We start from the raw sequence: 15,919 nt of genomic DNA, 5'->3' as shown, positions 1-15,919 counted from the left end.
ATTATCTTTAAAATTGGGAATATTTGAAAACTCTAGACTTTGAAACGTTTCAGGACATCACAATATCACTTTTTAATTTCATAGTGTAAAATGTATTGAATCAGAATATTGAAAATAGGGATATCTGTCCAAAAATATAATAGCAAACATATAGCTATTAGTAACAGAGAAATATCCTATTTTCCTTTCACATCACTGTTAATTCTTTAAGCAATAACACTGTTTATTTTCTTTTGGACTGAAAAATGAAGCTGTATTTACTATGGTGAAGCTCATTCTGCCTCATATATAAAACGAATTCATGTAAGTGCATATTTACTCTGATCTTCAATGAATATTTTACAATGCATTTTTTTTATGTTCCATAGGAAAACACTGCTATGCTGTTAAGGGAAACTAATGTACAAAGCTAAGTGAGAATATTCCCTTTGCATTTGATGCTAGGTCTGTAGGAAGATGTTAAACAGGTTCATTACTTGGGTTAAATTACAAAGCTAAGAAACTATTAGGTCTACAGTTTCTCGCACCTGCATAAGTGAACTTGTGTGAACAAACTGAAAACCACGTACATTAACTTAAATACGAACAAAGCAAAAGAAATATAATTTGATAGTCACTGTCAATGAAATACATTATTATAATTCAAACAATATAAAATAAAATATATTAAGGAAACAGCAAAAAAGTTAAGATGGTAGGCATTTAAAAATACTTCCTAGCTAAACCAAAACCAACAAATGCACATACATGGTTTTATGTTTGGGAAGCGGTTTTTTGCTCTATTCCAAGGCAGATCAGCATCAGTTGAAGAAAGATCCTGAAGAAATTTTGGTAATTCCTGTAAAATAAAGTCATTGCAAAGTTTACATTCATCAGAGGTAAACAAGAAATTTCATTTGTTAAAAGACAGTTATTTGTTCTAAACTTTTTTTTAATTTCTAAATTAAAAGCACCTGTCATAACTGTGGAAACAAGGTCAAGTTAACAGTAATGATACCTAGGCTTTCATCAAAAATATCCTGAATAAAGTTGGTCAGCTGGGCTATTGCTCTTTCTGAGATAATTTCTTTGCACTTTGGGAAGGCTTAAGATGTGGCAACCATATTAGTGACCATTTTTCATATCTTACTAATGGTTTCCTTGGGTATACACTATTGTTTAATATTTTAATGTCTACTTAGTAGGAAGACGGATTTCAATGATTTATTTTTTGTTTTTTCTCCTCAGGCAGTGTGATTTCATGCCTATTAATTGGTACAACATTGGTCAGTTTGAGAAGATGCCAGAGGTCAATTCCTGCTCTCAGTAAGCATTGTTAAATCAATAATGGAATGCAAAGGTGCGATTAAGAATTATCAGATGTAGATGAAGGGTCAAGAAGATCTATTATTGACATTTGACGAAAATTTATGATATTATCTATCTACCTTGCTCTTGGCAAAGCAAGCATCATTAAAAAGTCTGGCATAAGGAAATATGTTCATTATTTTGTTGAGCTGAAAATTTACATGTGTGAAATTTATAGTTTTCCATTTTAGAAATCTCAATTTACCAAATTCCATAAAAAGCACTAAAAATATGTGTTTTAACAATTTTTCAACATCAATATAAATTATTTATTTTAATTGGATAAGTTTGCCTTTCTTATTTTTTCTCAAAATTAAAATCTGGACAATTGTTTACATATGGGTATGTATTAAGGGACAGGAATGGTGGAATATCTGAATTCTGATGTGTTGGCACCAAAGGCTTACAAAACTTTTTTAACCCAATAAGGAGTCCTAGAACAGCTTCCTTATGTCAAACTTTTGGAAATATATAAAGAAGGGAGAAAAAAAGTGAGTTTAAATGGACTGAAAGAGCACTTATATTTTATAATTATTTCACATAAAAGTTTCCATTTCTAGACTTAAGCAGCTCTGGCTTTGGTAAGCAATGCTCAAACACTAGGTTGACTGTTTAGATGGTAATGTTACACTGGGCAGTCTTATCCTTATCAGGGTGCACAAGGCCACAATTCTCCCTATTTAGCTCTTTCTCCTATTGTTTTCTCTCTTTTCCTTGGGACCACAGATGAGTTAGACTGTTTTTGCATTCCTATCCTTTTCCTCTCTCTGGAACACCTTTTTACCTTTACCTTCTCATTAGACTTCTGCTCACCCTGAAGTTCATCTTGAAAGTCACCTTTTTAATGAACTATTTTCTGGTTGATATACAAACAGATTTGATCCTCAATCTTTATGCATATCTCCATCATGATACAGTAAATTTGCAATTTTTACACATCTGCAGTTCTTACTGTAATATGAGCTTCTTTATGGTAGAGTTTATCATTATAATAGCTAATACTTGTGCCAGCTACTGTTCTTAGTATTGCTTATATTCAATCATTTTATATTCATAATTTAATAAGGTAGATATTATCATTTTGCAAATGAAGATATTGAGGCACAAAGAGTTTAAGAAATTTGCCCAAAGTCACTTAGCTGGTAAGTGCTGATTTAATATGTATCAATGTGCTAAATACAATGCCTATCACATAGTAGGAACTTATAAATATTTAAGATATCAGTGAATATGTCCTGAGTTAAAAGGTTTATCAAATATATGCACCAAAAATGTATTTATTAAAACATAATTTAATAATTTGCTTTAGAAATTCTTAACAAAGCATTAGACAAAATGAAATTTTTAAGTTCTTCAAACTATGGTCTTCAAAAAAGTTAAACTAGAAACTTTCTCATATATGTGAAAATGTTATTGCTAATAAAGCTTTTTATCTACTCGGTCATGCATAATGTAATTATATTCGCTCTTATTCTAGTGAAATTACACTTTTGCTCCTGAAAAATTGAGAATTCTTGCTGTCTAAATGCTAGGAAGAATTTTATGGCACTATTGATTTTGTTAAGTCCAGACCAATATTTCTTAAGAAGCATAACCAAAAGGCTGCAGGAAATACCATTAATCTTCTCTCATTTTTGTTATTATTCCCTAAGAGACTGAAATATTATAATTCTAAATTATTTAATCCAATTGTTTTATTCTTTGTTTCAGAAGTTCACACACTGGGAATTTCATGGAAAAAAATAAAATAGAAATAATGTTTCTGGTGCCATTTAGAAATCTGTCTTTCTTAATAATAAAATAATCATCTAAGTTAGAAAAGATGCTTATAACTCTTAAAGTAGCTTGAAGATTTGATATCTACCTTAGGTTTTTAAATAATTTCAATTTTATAGATATACAAAATGTTACAAAAAACTATTCCCAACTTTTAAGTAGATTTAAAGTGACAAATTCTTAATTTTATACATTTTCATTATATGATACAGCATTTATTCCATAGTAACTTTTAAAAGGCCCCCTGTAAAATATGGACATTACTTATCTGTTTTTTTTTTTTATTTTTAGACAGTTCTAGAAATAATTTTCTTACAGTTTCTGGAAGCATCAAGTTCTGGTCTCACATTCATCTATATCACTAATGTAAACCAAGTAGGTAAATGTAAAATGAAATAATTTAGTGTCTAAATGTAAAATAATTACTTAAATATAAAACTACACTTATAGTATGACCTAAACCTTCAATACAAAAAAAAACTAATGAATACGGCATTCTACATTTGCATCTACATCTGGATGAAAGAGCAGAGAAGAGACAAGGTCATGCTGCCAATATGGGTGAGGTCTGCAGAAGAGCACCTTTTCCTGACACAGTAGGTGAATAATTCTGATCAGGTTGCACCAGAGGCGGCCCAGTGCAACATTACTATCAAAACAATCAACCTGGTAATTGGGTATTGATTATCAAGCCCAGAGTCCTTCATGGCCTTGCATGCTTAAAATGGACATGAAATGTGACACATGAAACGACTGGAGGTCTTGCAATGTTGTGACAACTGCTAGTAACATACCGAAAATTCTTCCTGAAACTTTAGGTTGTTGTTTGTGCAAAGCTCTTCAACATGTTGCAGGAAGGATTTCTTGCTTATTGGCCTCCAAGAAAAGAAAAGTATAAAATAGAGTCATGTTAGATTGTATTTGTTCGCGTTAGCATTGGCACTGGCTTCACCGTTAACAAGTTTAAGAACAATGGACATCCCCAAAACCACAAACAACACAGCTTTTTAAAGTCACTCTGTTATACTTATAAAATTAACTTTTCTTCTTTAAGCTCACTTTCTTTGTATTCATGGCGCAAAATTCCTTCAATTTTTTAGTGACATTAAATAAAGGATTTAGCATTTTAATGAAGAAAATGTTTCAAGTAAATGTAAGAGCATAAAGTTATCATTGAATCCTAAAGCACATAATACCTCTTTGTCAGACGGAAAACATTTTATACATTACAAGGTTTTAGAAGATATAAAATATTGCAGTGACCTCATTCTCATAATGACATGGTTTTCAAACCCCAAGGAGTTTAAATATCCCCGTATTACTTCCCAAGCTAAAATACAGACATGCAGGCTTCACCCCAGAGAGAGAGAAAGCATTTCTCCAGTTACCATGCAATTAGTCATGCTTTTATGATTTATATCCAGCTTGGAGGTTTTTCCAACAAACATACAAAAAGTGAATCACACATTAAGGTTCTAGTGAGTCAGTGCATCTAACTTTGATATTCAAAAAGAAGAAAAAAAATATTTAACAAACTTACTTGATGGATTTTCTATAACTAAGTAACCTGCAACAGAGATTGTGTTAAATGCATTGTGAGTCAGAGTGGACAGCTAATTCTGAAAGAAGTGTAGATTAAAGTCAGAAAATTATAATAAATCAATAATGTAAAATGTGCTATGCCTTTAATATGTAATCATTATTTTAAATTTTATTTATTTTTTGAAATTATATTATTTGGACTCAAACATGGCAAATAATTTACCTTCTTTCTCGAGCTGAAAAGATGTTATTGTTATTACAAATGTCATTATAAATGCCTGAAAATGTTAGGCATTTAGGATACTACATTAAAAATAGATAACTTTTTAATATATTGCATGGTATTAACAGGTGAACAGATAAACAAATTACAGTGTATTCATTCAATGAGGTTGTTTCTGATCATGGGCTACTATGACTAGAGCTGCTATGAACATTTGTGTACAAGGTTTTGTGTGGACACAAGTTTCATTTCTCTTGGGTAAATGCCTAAAAGTAGAATTGTTGAGTAATATGTTGAGTGTATGTTTAACTTTTTAAGAAAATGTCAACTGGCATTTTAGTCATTGTACTATTTTTCATTCCCACTAACAATATATGAGAGTTACAATTGCTCTATATCCTTGCCAACCTTGGTATTTTCAGCCATTTAAACTTTAGTCATTCTAGTGGGTGTACAGTGGTATCTCACTGTATTTTTAATTTGTATTTCCATTTGCTTATTTTATATCTGTCCTCTCTGGTGGATTATCTTTTCAAATATTTTGCCCATTAAAATTATTTTTGGACTTAAAGAAAAAAAAAATATATATATATATATTGCATGGTATTTAGTGGTCTAAAAGAGTTAATGTGGATTTTAAAAATATTTCCTCTATATATAGAAAGTGTTGAACCAGACAGAATGAATCCATGAAACATGACATCACATTGGCTAAGTATTGTTTCATGAGTGAGTTTGGATAAATACACAGCAACAACAAATTATAACTATTTCCGTTATTTTAGACATCTTTTGTGACAGATCATTGGCCAAATTATTTATACTCTGTAAAAACAGAAATAATTTTAACAGCTAAATAGGCTACACAACACACACAAACTTAGAGAGGGGCATATCATCAATAACACTTATGTCATGCACAACAAATTAGCACTGCACAAAACACAAAAGGCACAAAATATAATGAAATGAACTAAGGAACATATGACTTTTTCAAAGTTTTAAATTTAGAATAATATTAGGGATTTTACTATATTCTTTAATTGAAGAATATTTGTAAGAAGGTATGTTTTTTGAAGCAAAGGATGAATAAAAGAAAAAAATTGGTTTGAAAAACAGAGAAAAATAAATATGAAAATGGACAAAAAGAGGTGTGTTCAATGAAGAAAACACGATTTAAAAGGAAGTATATTTCATTACAATACAGGAATTGTTGAAAAATATGGGGATGCTGGAGCAGGTGTTACAAAGTAGAATGTTAGAATTCTCAGTTAACGATGGGTGCCCCCAAGCAGAAAGAGATATTGTATCTTCCAGCTTCTCAGGGTAAACATAAAGTGATAGACTATTCCATTGCCAAACAGGGCATCTAAGTGACAAAGTAGCAGTGACTAACAAAGAATCTTGGTGGATAAGCTTAAGAGTGCCCCACAATACCCTAGAGTGATTTAAAGAAAGCAAGAAAGAATTCCTGACTCTAGATGGATATGGAGATGGCCGAAAGGGCTACCAAATGAGAAGAATCTTTGATTTGGGGAAGGGAAAGTAGAATGTCTGAATATTGGAGGCCCTGGAAATATCTCTGACATAGTAACAGTTGCAGTGGGGACTGAAACCACAATCAATCTTTGTTGAAAATAATTACCCCGCAGTGAAGACCAGCAAGAAAGAAAGACAAACTACAGGCTACATCCACACATACTACCTAGCTCCCTTAAGATAACTTGTTGCCCAGTGCTCCTATGCTACCTTGTTCTTCAGAAATAGGAAAGAATAGAGGGTTGTGTTGGGCAAATTCTGATCAACTGAACTTAAGATATAAAATGACTGAGATGCTTTGATTACCAAGGTCTATTTCCCTGCTACCACATGGACATAGAAACTCTTAAGCTTTGTGGAGATAACTTTTATAATAACAGCAAGTATTATTCCATTGTGATTGGCAAAATTTAAGCACAATATATATGATTTAGTGACAGGCTAGTGGTCCGCCTATATAAGGACAGTGAAACTGCCATCCATTGCAGAAAGATTCCTTTTTCCTAGAGGATCATTTGAGCCAGTACTGCAAAAATATTTTTACTGAGATAACTAGAATCTAAAGTAGATGTTAATTTCTGGGAAAACATCAATAAACCATATGAAGCATCAGTATACATTTGTGAAATCCCTAAGAGACATTAAATTTGAATAATCATATTAAAGAAAAGTGAGCAAGAAATAGCTAAAGCAAAATATTATTCATATTATTGCTCTTCTTTAATCATCTCTATTCTTCATTTCAGAAGTTATGATTAATTGAATAAATATACATTTTTTGTTTTAAGTCCATGTCTTTTCAGTGAAAAACTCTACCAAAAGTTGCTGTTTCACTATTCTTAATTCATTTTGCATTTAAAATCTCTCCCTGAAGATTTTTTTTTGCAGAAATACATCATCGTAAATTTATTAAGTGCTGTGAAACTCAGATTTTTAAAAGTTTGTACAGATGTCATTGGTGCCTAACCCACATCGCCTGGGCACTCAACATTCCCATGCAAGGAGATAGTTTCCTACTACAAGGACCTGCAACTCTCCCCCAGTGTCTCCTGCATCCAGGCTAGAAGCATCGGAGGGTAAATGTACCAAGAAACATCCATCAACCAATGACTAAACAGAGTTGGTGGATAAATACCCCAGCTCCCTCAGCCCTCAAGGGGGATAATAAAGATAGGCATTTCATGATGTCCGCCTAAAGATATTTTAAACCATAACTGGCTATATTGGGTTTGGGTGGATATTTGTGAATTCTTGCCTTATTATAAAATATGATGCCTTTATTGGTTTCAAATACCTGCTTGAAAAATTACTAGTTATGTTATCATGTGCAATACTTAATTTTTCTGTGCCTCAGTTTCCCAGTTTGGGAAATGTATGTAAATTAAGTTCATATATTTAAAGGTCTCTGCCTTTAGTAAGCAATACATAAGTATTGGTTACTATCGTTAGTATGATAATTACTATTGCTAGTTTATTTTGTATATCTCAAGCTGCTCCTATCCATACTGTCCTACAATTGATACTGATATAAGGAAGGGATTTTTTCCATTATTTCCAAAAGAATATTCTCTTAATTTTACTTAAAGATGGATAGACCATATTGTGCTAAAAAAAATAGTAGTCACGAATATCTAGCTTTCAAATCCAAGTCTGGATTTCTAGCTCTCAATTCGAGATCCCAAACAAATCTCTAATACAATGACCATAATAATTCAGTTTTCATATAATCATGTAAAACATTTCTAACCATGCCCACATTTCTGACATTATTCCTTGTAACTCCTCTTCATGCATCCTGTTTGCACTCCAGATATTCTCTATATATACCTCCCTCTCAATTTTATACCATTCCAGGCATTCTTCCTACAATGGAAATTTTACTTATTCTTTAATACCTGATTCAAATGTTAACTACCCTATCGATCTTACTCTGTTCTACTAAAAAGAAAATAATTTCCTTTGCCTGTAAAATCAAATTTCCAAGGACAAATCATCTTCTATGTTGTATTATGGCTATTTAAGTCCCTGCATTAAGGATACAAGCATTTGGGTTTATATATACTTCAGGGCTGGGGCAGGATTAACACTTGGCTTACTAGATGTCCCTCATAACATTATTCATAGTAAACATTAAATAAATCATATCAAATATAAAATTGTGGATGAACTCAGATTAAGATACACAGAAAGCAAAATATGAATATTCTGGTTTTATTGTGAGAGAATATCTGAACTGAATACATTTTCACACTAAATTATTAAGAAACTGAGAATTCTCAAGAGGTCTTAACTCAAAGCTTTAAATATGTATAATCCATAGATTTATCAACAAAAAGCATATGAGTCTAAGCAAAAGCCATAGTAGATAACCTAACATTATAAATTAACAGGTGCACTTTGTTAGGAAGTTAGATAAATGAACAATAAAATTGCTCTTGCCTACTCAAGTGATAAACAAACAGGCACACACTTTAAGAAAAAGAGAGGTGGAATCTGTTTTGGCTTTATTTTCTTTTGAATCACTCTTTTTTATCTAAATCCAATCACTTTTTAGAATGTGTTCTTCACATTTATGTTTATATAAGGTAAGAAATAAAGCTTCTAGTAGTCCAGTTTTTATATAATTTTCTAGTCTATACTTATGTCACAATCATTTGTGAGCTGAAATCTTCAAATACCTATTAGGAATGCTCAAACTGAGAAGACATTTTGAGGTACATTACCTGACTATTTCAAATAAAAGTTAGATATTTCTTTCCTCATTGTTGTCTGTAGTATACTTATCATTGCTTTTGTTCTTAGCCTCATGTTGTATAGGTGTATCTATCCCTTAGGTATTGGCTACATTCTAAATTGTATTTTTCTTTGAGGTTTTAAACTTTAATGTTTATATACAAAAAATATTCATTTGAATGATTTATAGAGAGAATTAGAAAAGAAAGTGGGACACACTATAAGGAAAATGCACTAACTTATCATTGATGAGGTATAATTAAATTCCTAATAGGAAAAACTGTTTCCTTAAATAAGCACTAAAAAACTCACAGAAATTGATGTGCATGAAAATCAACAATGCTATTTCAGGAGTGCTAGTTCCAAATGAAGTGATCCAAGGAGATACTCAAACATACTCAAATAGAAAACATTTTATTAACATTTTAAAAACTTAAAAAAAAAACTGTTAAATGGAAAGCATTTTTAGACTGGTAGGATATTCTCATTCACTTATGATAGTGAAGGTTACTGTCAGACTATAATCAGTTCATTACTGGATAAATCAATTTGGGAACTGTCCAGATTTCAATAAGATAACTGACTAATTTCCAATAGAAAGGGCTAAACACTTTTTATTACACGAATCCTAACCGTCTTAAATCCTATATCTTTTGGTTGAAAAGGGTCTTATTTCACGTCTGGACTCATTTCTTTAAAGCCTATCAAAAACTTAAATTCCACTCAGATTACTCTTGATGGATCTAGAAAGGAAGCATTTATTTATGTTGGCAGTGGTGATTGAAGACCATATTGTCACAGAGACTCAGCTTTCCCTCAAAGTCAATTAGTTGAAATCTATAGGGAATTAAAATACAGTCCTAATAGCCACAGATGATAACTTATAGCTGAGCAGCTTCAACCAGCATTACCAGTGGTATGGGACAAACTGAGAAACTTTTTTTCTACTTAACCAGTGATGTTAAGTTAAAAATAAAAGAATTTCAAATTTTTCAATAGATGTAAAAATATGTATTTGTATCCCATAGCATGTACTTGCTACTTAGATTAAATTTGTGAAGAATCTATTTCTCTGGTAAAATATTAGTATTTCCAAGTTTTGTATGATACTGAATGTGAGTTTTTAGTTTATATATTTCATCAAGTCACTAATGATACATAAATTACATCTACTTCTACAATATTCTATCACTTATCCAAAGCATATATTTTAATACTTTTAAAGGCCTTGATTTTTGTTATTTCCTATTATTTTTCTTTATTTTGTTCTTTCACATCCTTCTTCATTCTTTTACCAAATCACTGATGTTTCTGTGGTGCTCAATATAAATTTAAAATATCCTAACCCATGGTTGGTCCTACACAGCTGATTCTAAAACTTTATAAGAGAAATATACTATAAGTGAGTAATAGAATACTTTTTTTTTTTTTTTTTTGAGATGGGATTTCACGCTTGTTGCCCAGGGTGGAGTGCAATGGTGCAACCTCGGCTCACTGCAACCTCTGCCTCCCGGGTTCAAGCGATTCTCCTGCCTCAGCCTCCTGAGTAGCTGGGATTACAAGCGCCTGCCACTATGCCCGGCTAATTTTTGTATTTTTAGTAGAGATGAGTTTTTGCCATGTTGGCCAGGCTGGTCTCGAACTCCTGACCTCAGGGGATTCACCCACCTCGACCTCCCAAAGTGCTGGGATTATAGGCATGAGCCACCACACCTGGCCATGTAATACTTTTTTAAATCAGGAAAACAATTAATAGTAAATGATATGTATTACTTTCTCAACATATCTCCTCATATGTGTAGGACAAATCAGTTTAAAAGCAGCATTAAATTTGAAGGATAGCTCTTTGGAGGCAATGTTTCTTCCTTTCTCATCACATGATTTCCAGTGCCTAAAACAGTGCCTAGCACTTGAGAGATACTCAATTGTTATTTATTTTTATTTAATCAAGATGAAATGGCCTTTTAGATGAGAAGTGAATGCAATATTCTTGCTGATGTCAAAGAGCTCAGAGGTATGATCCCCAGTGTGGCAGAAGTTGAATTTCCCTTATTACTAAGCCTTTCCACATTAGCACATTTGAAAAAATATTCTTTCCAGAAGTCTTCTTTTGTCAACCATGTATTCTAAATGAAAACCATGGGCATTGTTTAGCTACATCCGGGGCAACAGGGTAGAATTTGTAGATAGAGAGGAGAAAGAGACTGATCAAAGTTATGTGAAGAGATGGATGGGGCCCTGAGCAAGGACTTAATGAATAGGAGACACCAGAAGACATTATACCAGCTAAAAATTAGGCCTTACTGCCTATTAGCCAAGATGGCAGGCAGGCAATAATATTTCTCTGTTAGATGTTAGAAGCAACCTCAGAAAACTGGATTTGGAACAAGACAGATCTACTTTAAATGGTATGATGTATGTAGAGGTGTTCTATAAAGGTTCCGACTAACACAAATGATTAAGTTTAGCTCTGTCAGGGTAAGGGCTCTGACTGAGCAGGGTACTATTCACTGATTCTAGGAAAGAAAATTTGGCGTTAGAGAGAGGAAAGCAAGAAAAAAAGAAAGAAAGAAGCAAGCAAGCAAGCAAGAAAGAAAGAAGAAAAAGAGAAGAGAAAGTAGAGAAAGAAAATAGAGAGGGAAGGAGGGGGAGAAAGAGAGAGAGCGAGAGAGAGAGAGTGAGAGAGAGAGAAAGAGAGAAGGAGAAAAGGAATAGGAAAAGGATTCTATTTTATGATGATGAAGAAAGACATTCAGCAGAGTTGCTCAACCAAACCACCTCTGAGTCTGGAATGGCTCAGAGGTTAACTTTGAGCGCTGGTTGAAAATTGATATTTTATGTGTAATGTGATCAATTAAATCTTTAGTTTAACAGTGTCTTACTTTGACAAATGTTTGAATCCCATCAAGCAGGTCCTCTGAAGGAAATGTATTTTCATAAAAGTATTTTAATTCTGTCAATGGGAACTTGGTAACTAGTTAATCTGAAGTTAAAACAAGGTTACTTATGATTCCCAAATGCCAAATGTGATTAGAGTAGAAACAGACCAGGCTTCCTTGATTTTAATAATGCAGAGTATTATTCATGGTTAACCAGACTATCAGGAGCTTTGGCCCCATTCAGCCTTATAGCTCATGAAGACGGACTCTTCTTTAGTAAGGCATGTGATTTTGAAATCAAATGCCTTTTTATTCTCTGCCTCCATTCATATTCCTCCATTCATATTCCTTCATTTACATTCTTTGCATGAAGAAATTTATTATGTTTGGGACACTCAATCAGTTACTGGGGTCCCTGCTAGTGCTGATATTCTGCTATGCTACTCTCAGAATGTAACAAAAAATGTTTGTGCTAGGATACAAATGGCATTTCGGAGCTTCAGGGGAGTGCCTGGAAGCGTGCACTGTTGGCTACCCATTGGTAAGTGGAGAAATAACATTTCCATGAAATATGCCATTCTGTGTATGCACTAGAAAGTCAGGGAACAAGAAATGTCATTGTCTTGGTCCTTACAGGTTAACCACCTACACTTGCAGAAATCAGCTTGTATGAAATGTAAATATAGTTTCCACCCATCAGATGTAGAACTCAACTCTTGTGTCATGTTGATAACAGAATGAGAAGCCTGTACAGGAATCTAGGTGCAAACTTAATTTGCTATCAAATCTAACACAACATGTGAACACAGCAAATTCTCAGGACATGCACATTATGAGTCAATGTGCATTTTGATAAGATTAACTTGACCATTATCAATAGCATGCAATATTATAAAGGACATGTTGTAAGTAGAAATACAGCTTTTGGGGAGAGCTTTGGAAAAAATAGTGCATTAAACAACAAGATGTTCAATATTATGTATTTTAAAATATAGAGCACACCACCTGACAAGATTAAAATAATCACAGCAGAGTTCTGCATTACCACAATAACTTACTGGATGACAAAAATCTCCTTGCGTCTAAAGAAAAATGAAGAGTATCTGGAAGTAAAGATTCATTATTTATTTAGTATACAAACACACTGAATTATTTTTGATTTGTTATTACAAGAACATGAGCATTAAGTATCTCCAATTTCATTCTAAGCATAGAACATTTCTTGTATTCCGAATTCACAAATTTTTGCCATTGTTTGCAAAGATAGCTTAAGTTTAGAACAGAAGTAAAATATATAACCAGAATTTGTCAAAGAATGATGACACTTAAAATGTGAACTATTAGGATTTCATATATCACTCAAAAATTATGAGTTATTATTGAAGCCAAAATAAAAATTGCACTACTAAAAGTTTTCCAGTTTCTGCAAGTTTGAGTCAACATTAAATGCCATCACTTCTTTGCTTCATATCATGAGACCACAAAGAAATCCAAAGAGGCACCTCTTTCTTTAGACTCATTGTCATCATAGAAAATGCTGCTGAGGAAGAATTCCATGGGTCTTTGTCTATTTAAGAAAGTTTACATTAATCTTCTCTAGTATGCTTCGAAGTTAAACACACACACACACACACACACACAAACACGTGTATCTTCATACCTCAGAGAAAGACCTGGGCTAACTTGTAGCTCTCCTGCTTATTAGCTGTATGACCTTAGACATTTACATAAACCTGTCCTATCATCATTTTTTAATCCATCTGTAAACTGCGGATAGGTGTACCTACCACTAAGAGTTGAAAGAGTTAAGTGAAATCACTACATGCACAGTTTAACACAGGAGTTGCTCATAAACAGTAGCTATTATTTATTAGCAAACTCTATATACGAAAGTAGACTGGGGTAGTATTCAATTTTACAAATATAAATCACAATAGTAACAATACCTATTCTGGTTTACAGTTTACAAAGTACATATGTAGAATTTTTTTAAGCAGTAGTCTCCTGAAGACATAACTGTATATTTAACAAAAATTCAACATGTACACTTCTAAAGTTACTGAAGAAAGAAAATTATTGAAGAAGACTTCTCTTAAAATAGAAATTTTTCCAACTCATTATATTGTTTGCTTTATTTTGTTGTGAATTTTAATTCTATTCGTGATTATTGGACCTTGGGCTTTGAGGCTTAAAATAATGTGCCATTACATTCACTCAACTAAAATAGGCAGGGTAATTAATATGAAGTGGTGCATAAAATTCTTGAAAAAAAATTGAGGACTAAAAGAAACTGAGTTTTTGTCAAGTAAGAATATTAGTGACACTGATTAATGTTGTTTTACTATTCTTTTCTGATTTAGTCGGCATAAGAAACAAAACTTCCATGACTTAAATGTGGAAAGAAGACAGTAAAAAATAAGCTTATTTAGCAAATAGCATTTTTAGCTTATGAAAATTCTGTTGGGTTATTTAATTATAAGTGATGTGACTCTCATGGGAAGGTAATTGTTTTACAGTTAAACTAGTTAAAGGCAATCCACAAGGTGAGTCAGTCTTAGTGATACAGGTCTGTGCCTTACTGTGCATGTCTGTCTGCTGATCTTGCCAATAAGAGCTCTAAGAAACCTTTCTAACTTCAGTGGGCTAAGTGGTGGTATTTTGCAGGAGCCATCACAAAATGTTGTTCTGTATGTTTATTAAATAACAAAACCCAAGGATCATTTCCTAATTCGGTAAGTGTGAAACAGATGAGCCCAAAATGTTAAATATTCTTCCTAAGAATTATAGTTTGTGTTATCTAAACTTAAACATAAAATGTGAATAATTTTTGTGCATAATATATCATTTCGATTGAGAATTTAAAATGTTATTTTAGTATATCCTTGAATGCTTTCCACAGAATTAAAGAGTACTACATCTTTATTTGACTCCTGCTCTCATTTGGGAAGAAATACTATAGAGTGAGAGAAGGCATTTTCAAAAGTTTTGTGAAACAAAGTGGAACATAATTAAATAATGAGTTTACAAATAACAAAAATTACAGAATGGGCTTTAAAGTGTAAATATACAGACAGAGAGTATAAAATAGTTAAATAATTTCTAAAATATGAAACCACAAATCATTGAAAGGACTTAGTACCAAGCACCATGTTTGTTTTTTGTTTTATTTTTGCCTAGTTGGTAACTTCCTAAAATTAATATTTTAATTATTGATTAAAGATTCTTCTTTTATCATTTATCTTTTGGACATGGGAAAACATACAGGACTCAGAAAAATTATGAGCTCAATTTTGCATGAAAAATTTAGCAGGTTGGAACAAAAAGGACATGCCTAAGAATCAAGCAGAGAGAGCGTATGTTAGCTGGGTCGATTTTTTTTTTTTTTGACGGAGTTTCGCTCTTGTTGCCCAGGCTGGAGTGCAATGGTGTGATCTTGGCTCACTGCCACTTCCAGCCTCCTGGGTTTAAGTGATTCTCCTGCCTCAGCCTCCTGAGTAGCTGGGATTACAGGCATGCGCCACCACGCCTGGCTAATTTTTGTATTTTTAGTAGAGATGGGGTTTCACCATGTTGGGCCGGCTGGTCTCAAAATCCTGACCTCAGGTGATCCACCCACCTAGGCCTCCCAAAGTGCTGAGATTACAGGCGTGAGCCACTATGCCAAGCCTATTAGCTGGGTAGATTTAAGAGAAATTATGGAAGTTCTTTCCTGCAGATAACAAAGACATATGGTGGAAGTCTGCCAACAATTTAGGGAGGTAAATCAGACTTCTTGATTCTCACTCCTAGAATCTACCATCAGTCTCTGATTGACTTTGAATGGATTTAGATCTTCAAACACCTTAAAACAGATGAAGAGTTTTAGAGCTTCACCAAATGA

General features: G+C 32.9%; 1 protein-coding gene across 1 annotated transcript in view; it reads right to left on the bottom strand.

Moving 5' to 3' along the window:
- The window catches only part of PTPRQ (protein tyrosine phosphatase receptor type Q), a 215,177-nt gene that overhangs the window by 26,048 nt on the left and 173,210 nt on the right, over positions 1 to 15,919 (bottom strand). Inside the window, exons 36-38 of the mRNA XM_032171667.1 lie at positions 4,664 to 4,690; positions 3,918 to 3,999; positions 748 to 838 (exon numbers count right to left, since the gene is read on the bottom strand). Coding sequence (XP_032027558.1) covers positions 748 to 838; positions 3,918 to 3,999; positions 4,664 to 4,690 — 200 coding nt within the window. The remainder of the gene's footprint in view (positions 1 to 747; positions 839 to 3,917; positions 4,000 to 4,663; positions 4,691 to 15,919) is intronic.

Source organism: Hylobates moloch, unplaced genomic scaffold (assembly GCF_009828535.3).
Source record: "Hylobates moloch isolate HMO894 unplaced genomic scaffold, HMol_V3 SCAFFOLD_12, whole genome shotgun sequence".
NCBI classification, from domain to species: domain Eukaryota; kingdom Metazoa; phylum Chordata; class Mammalia; order Primates; family Hylobatidae; genus Hylobates; species Hylobates moloch.
This window is presented reverse-complemented; position numbering and strand designations above follow the sequence as displayed.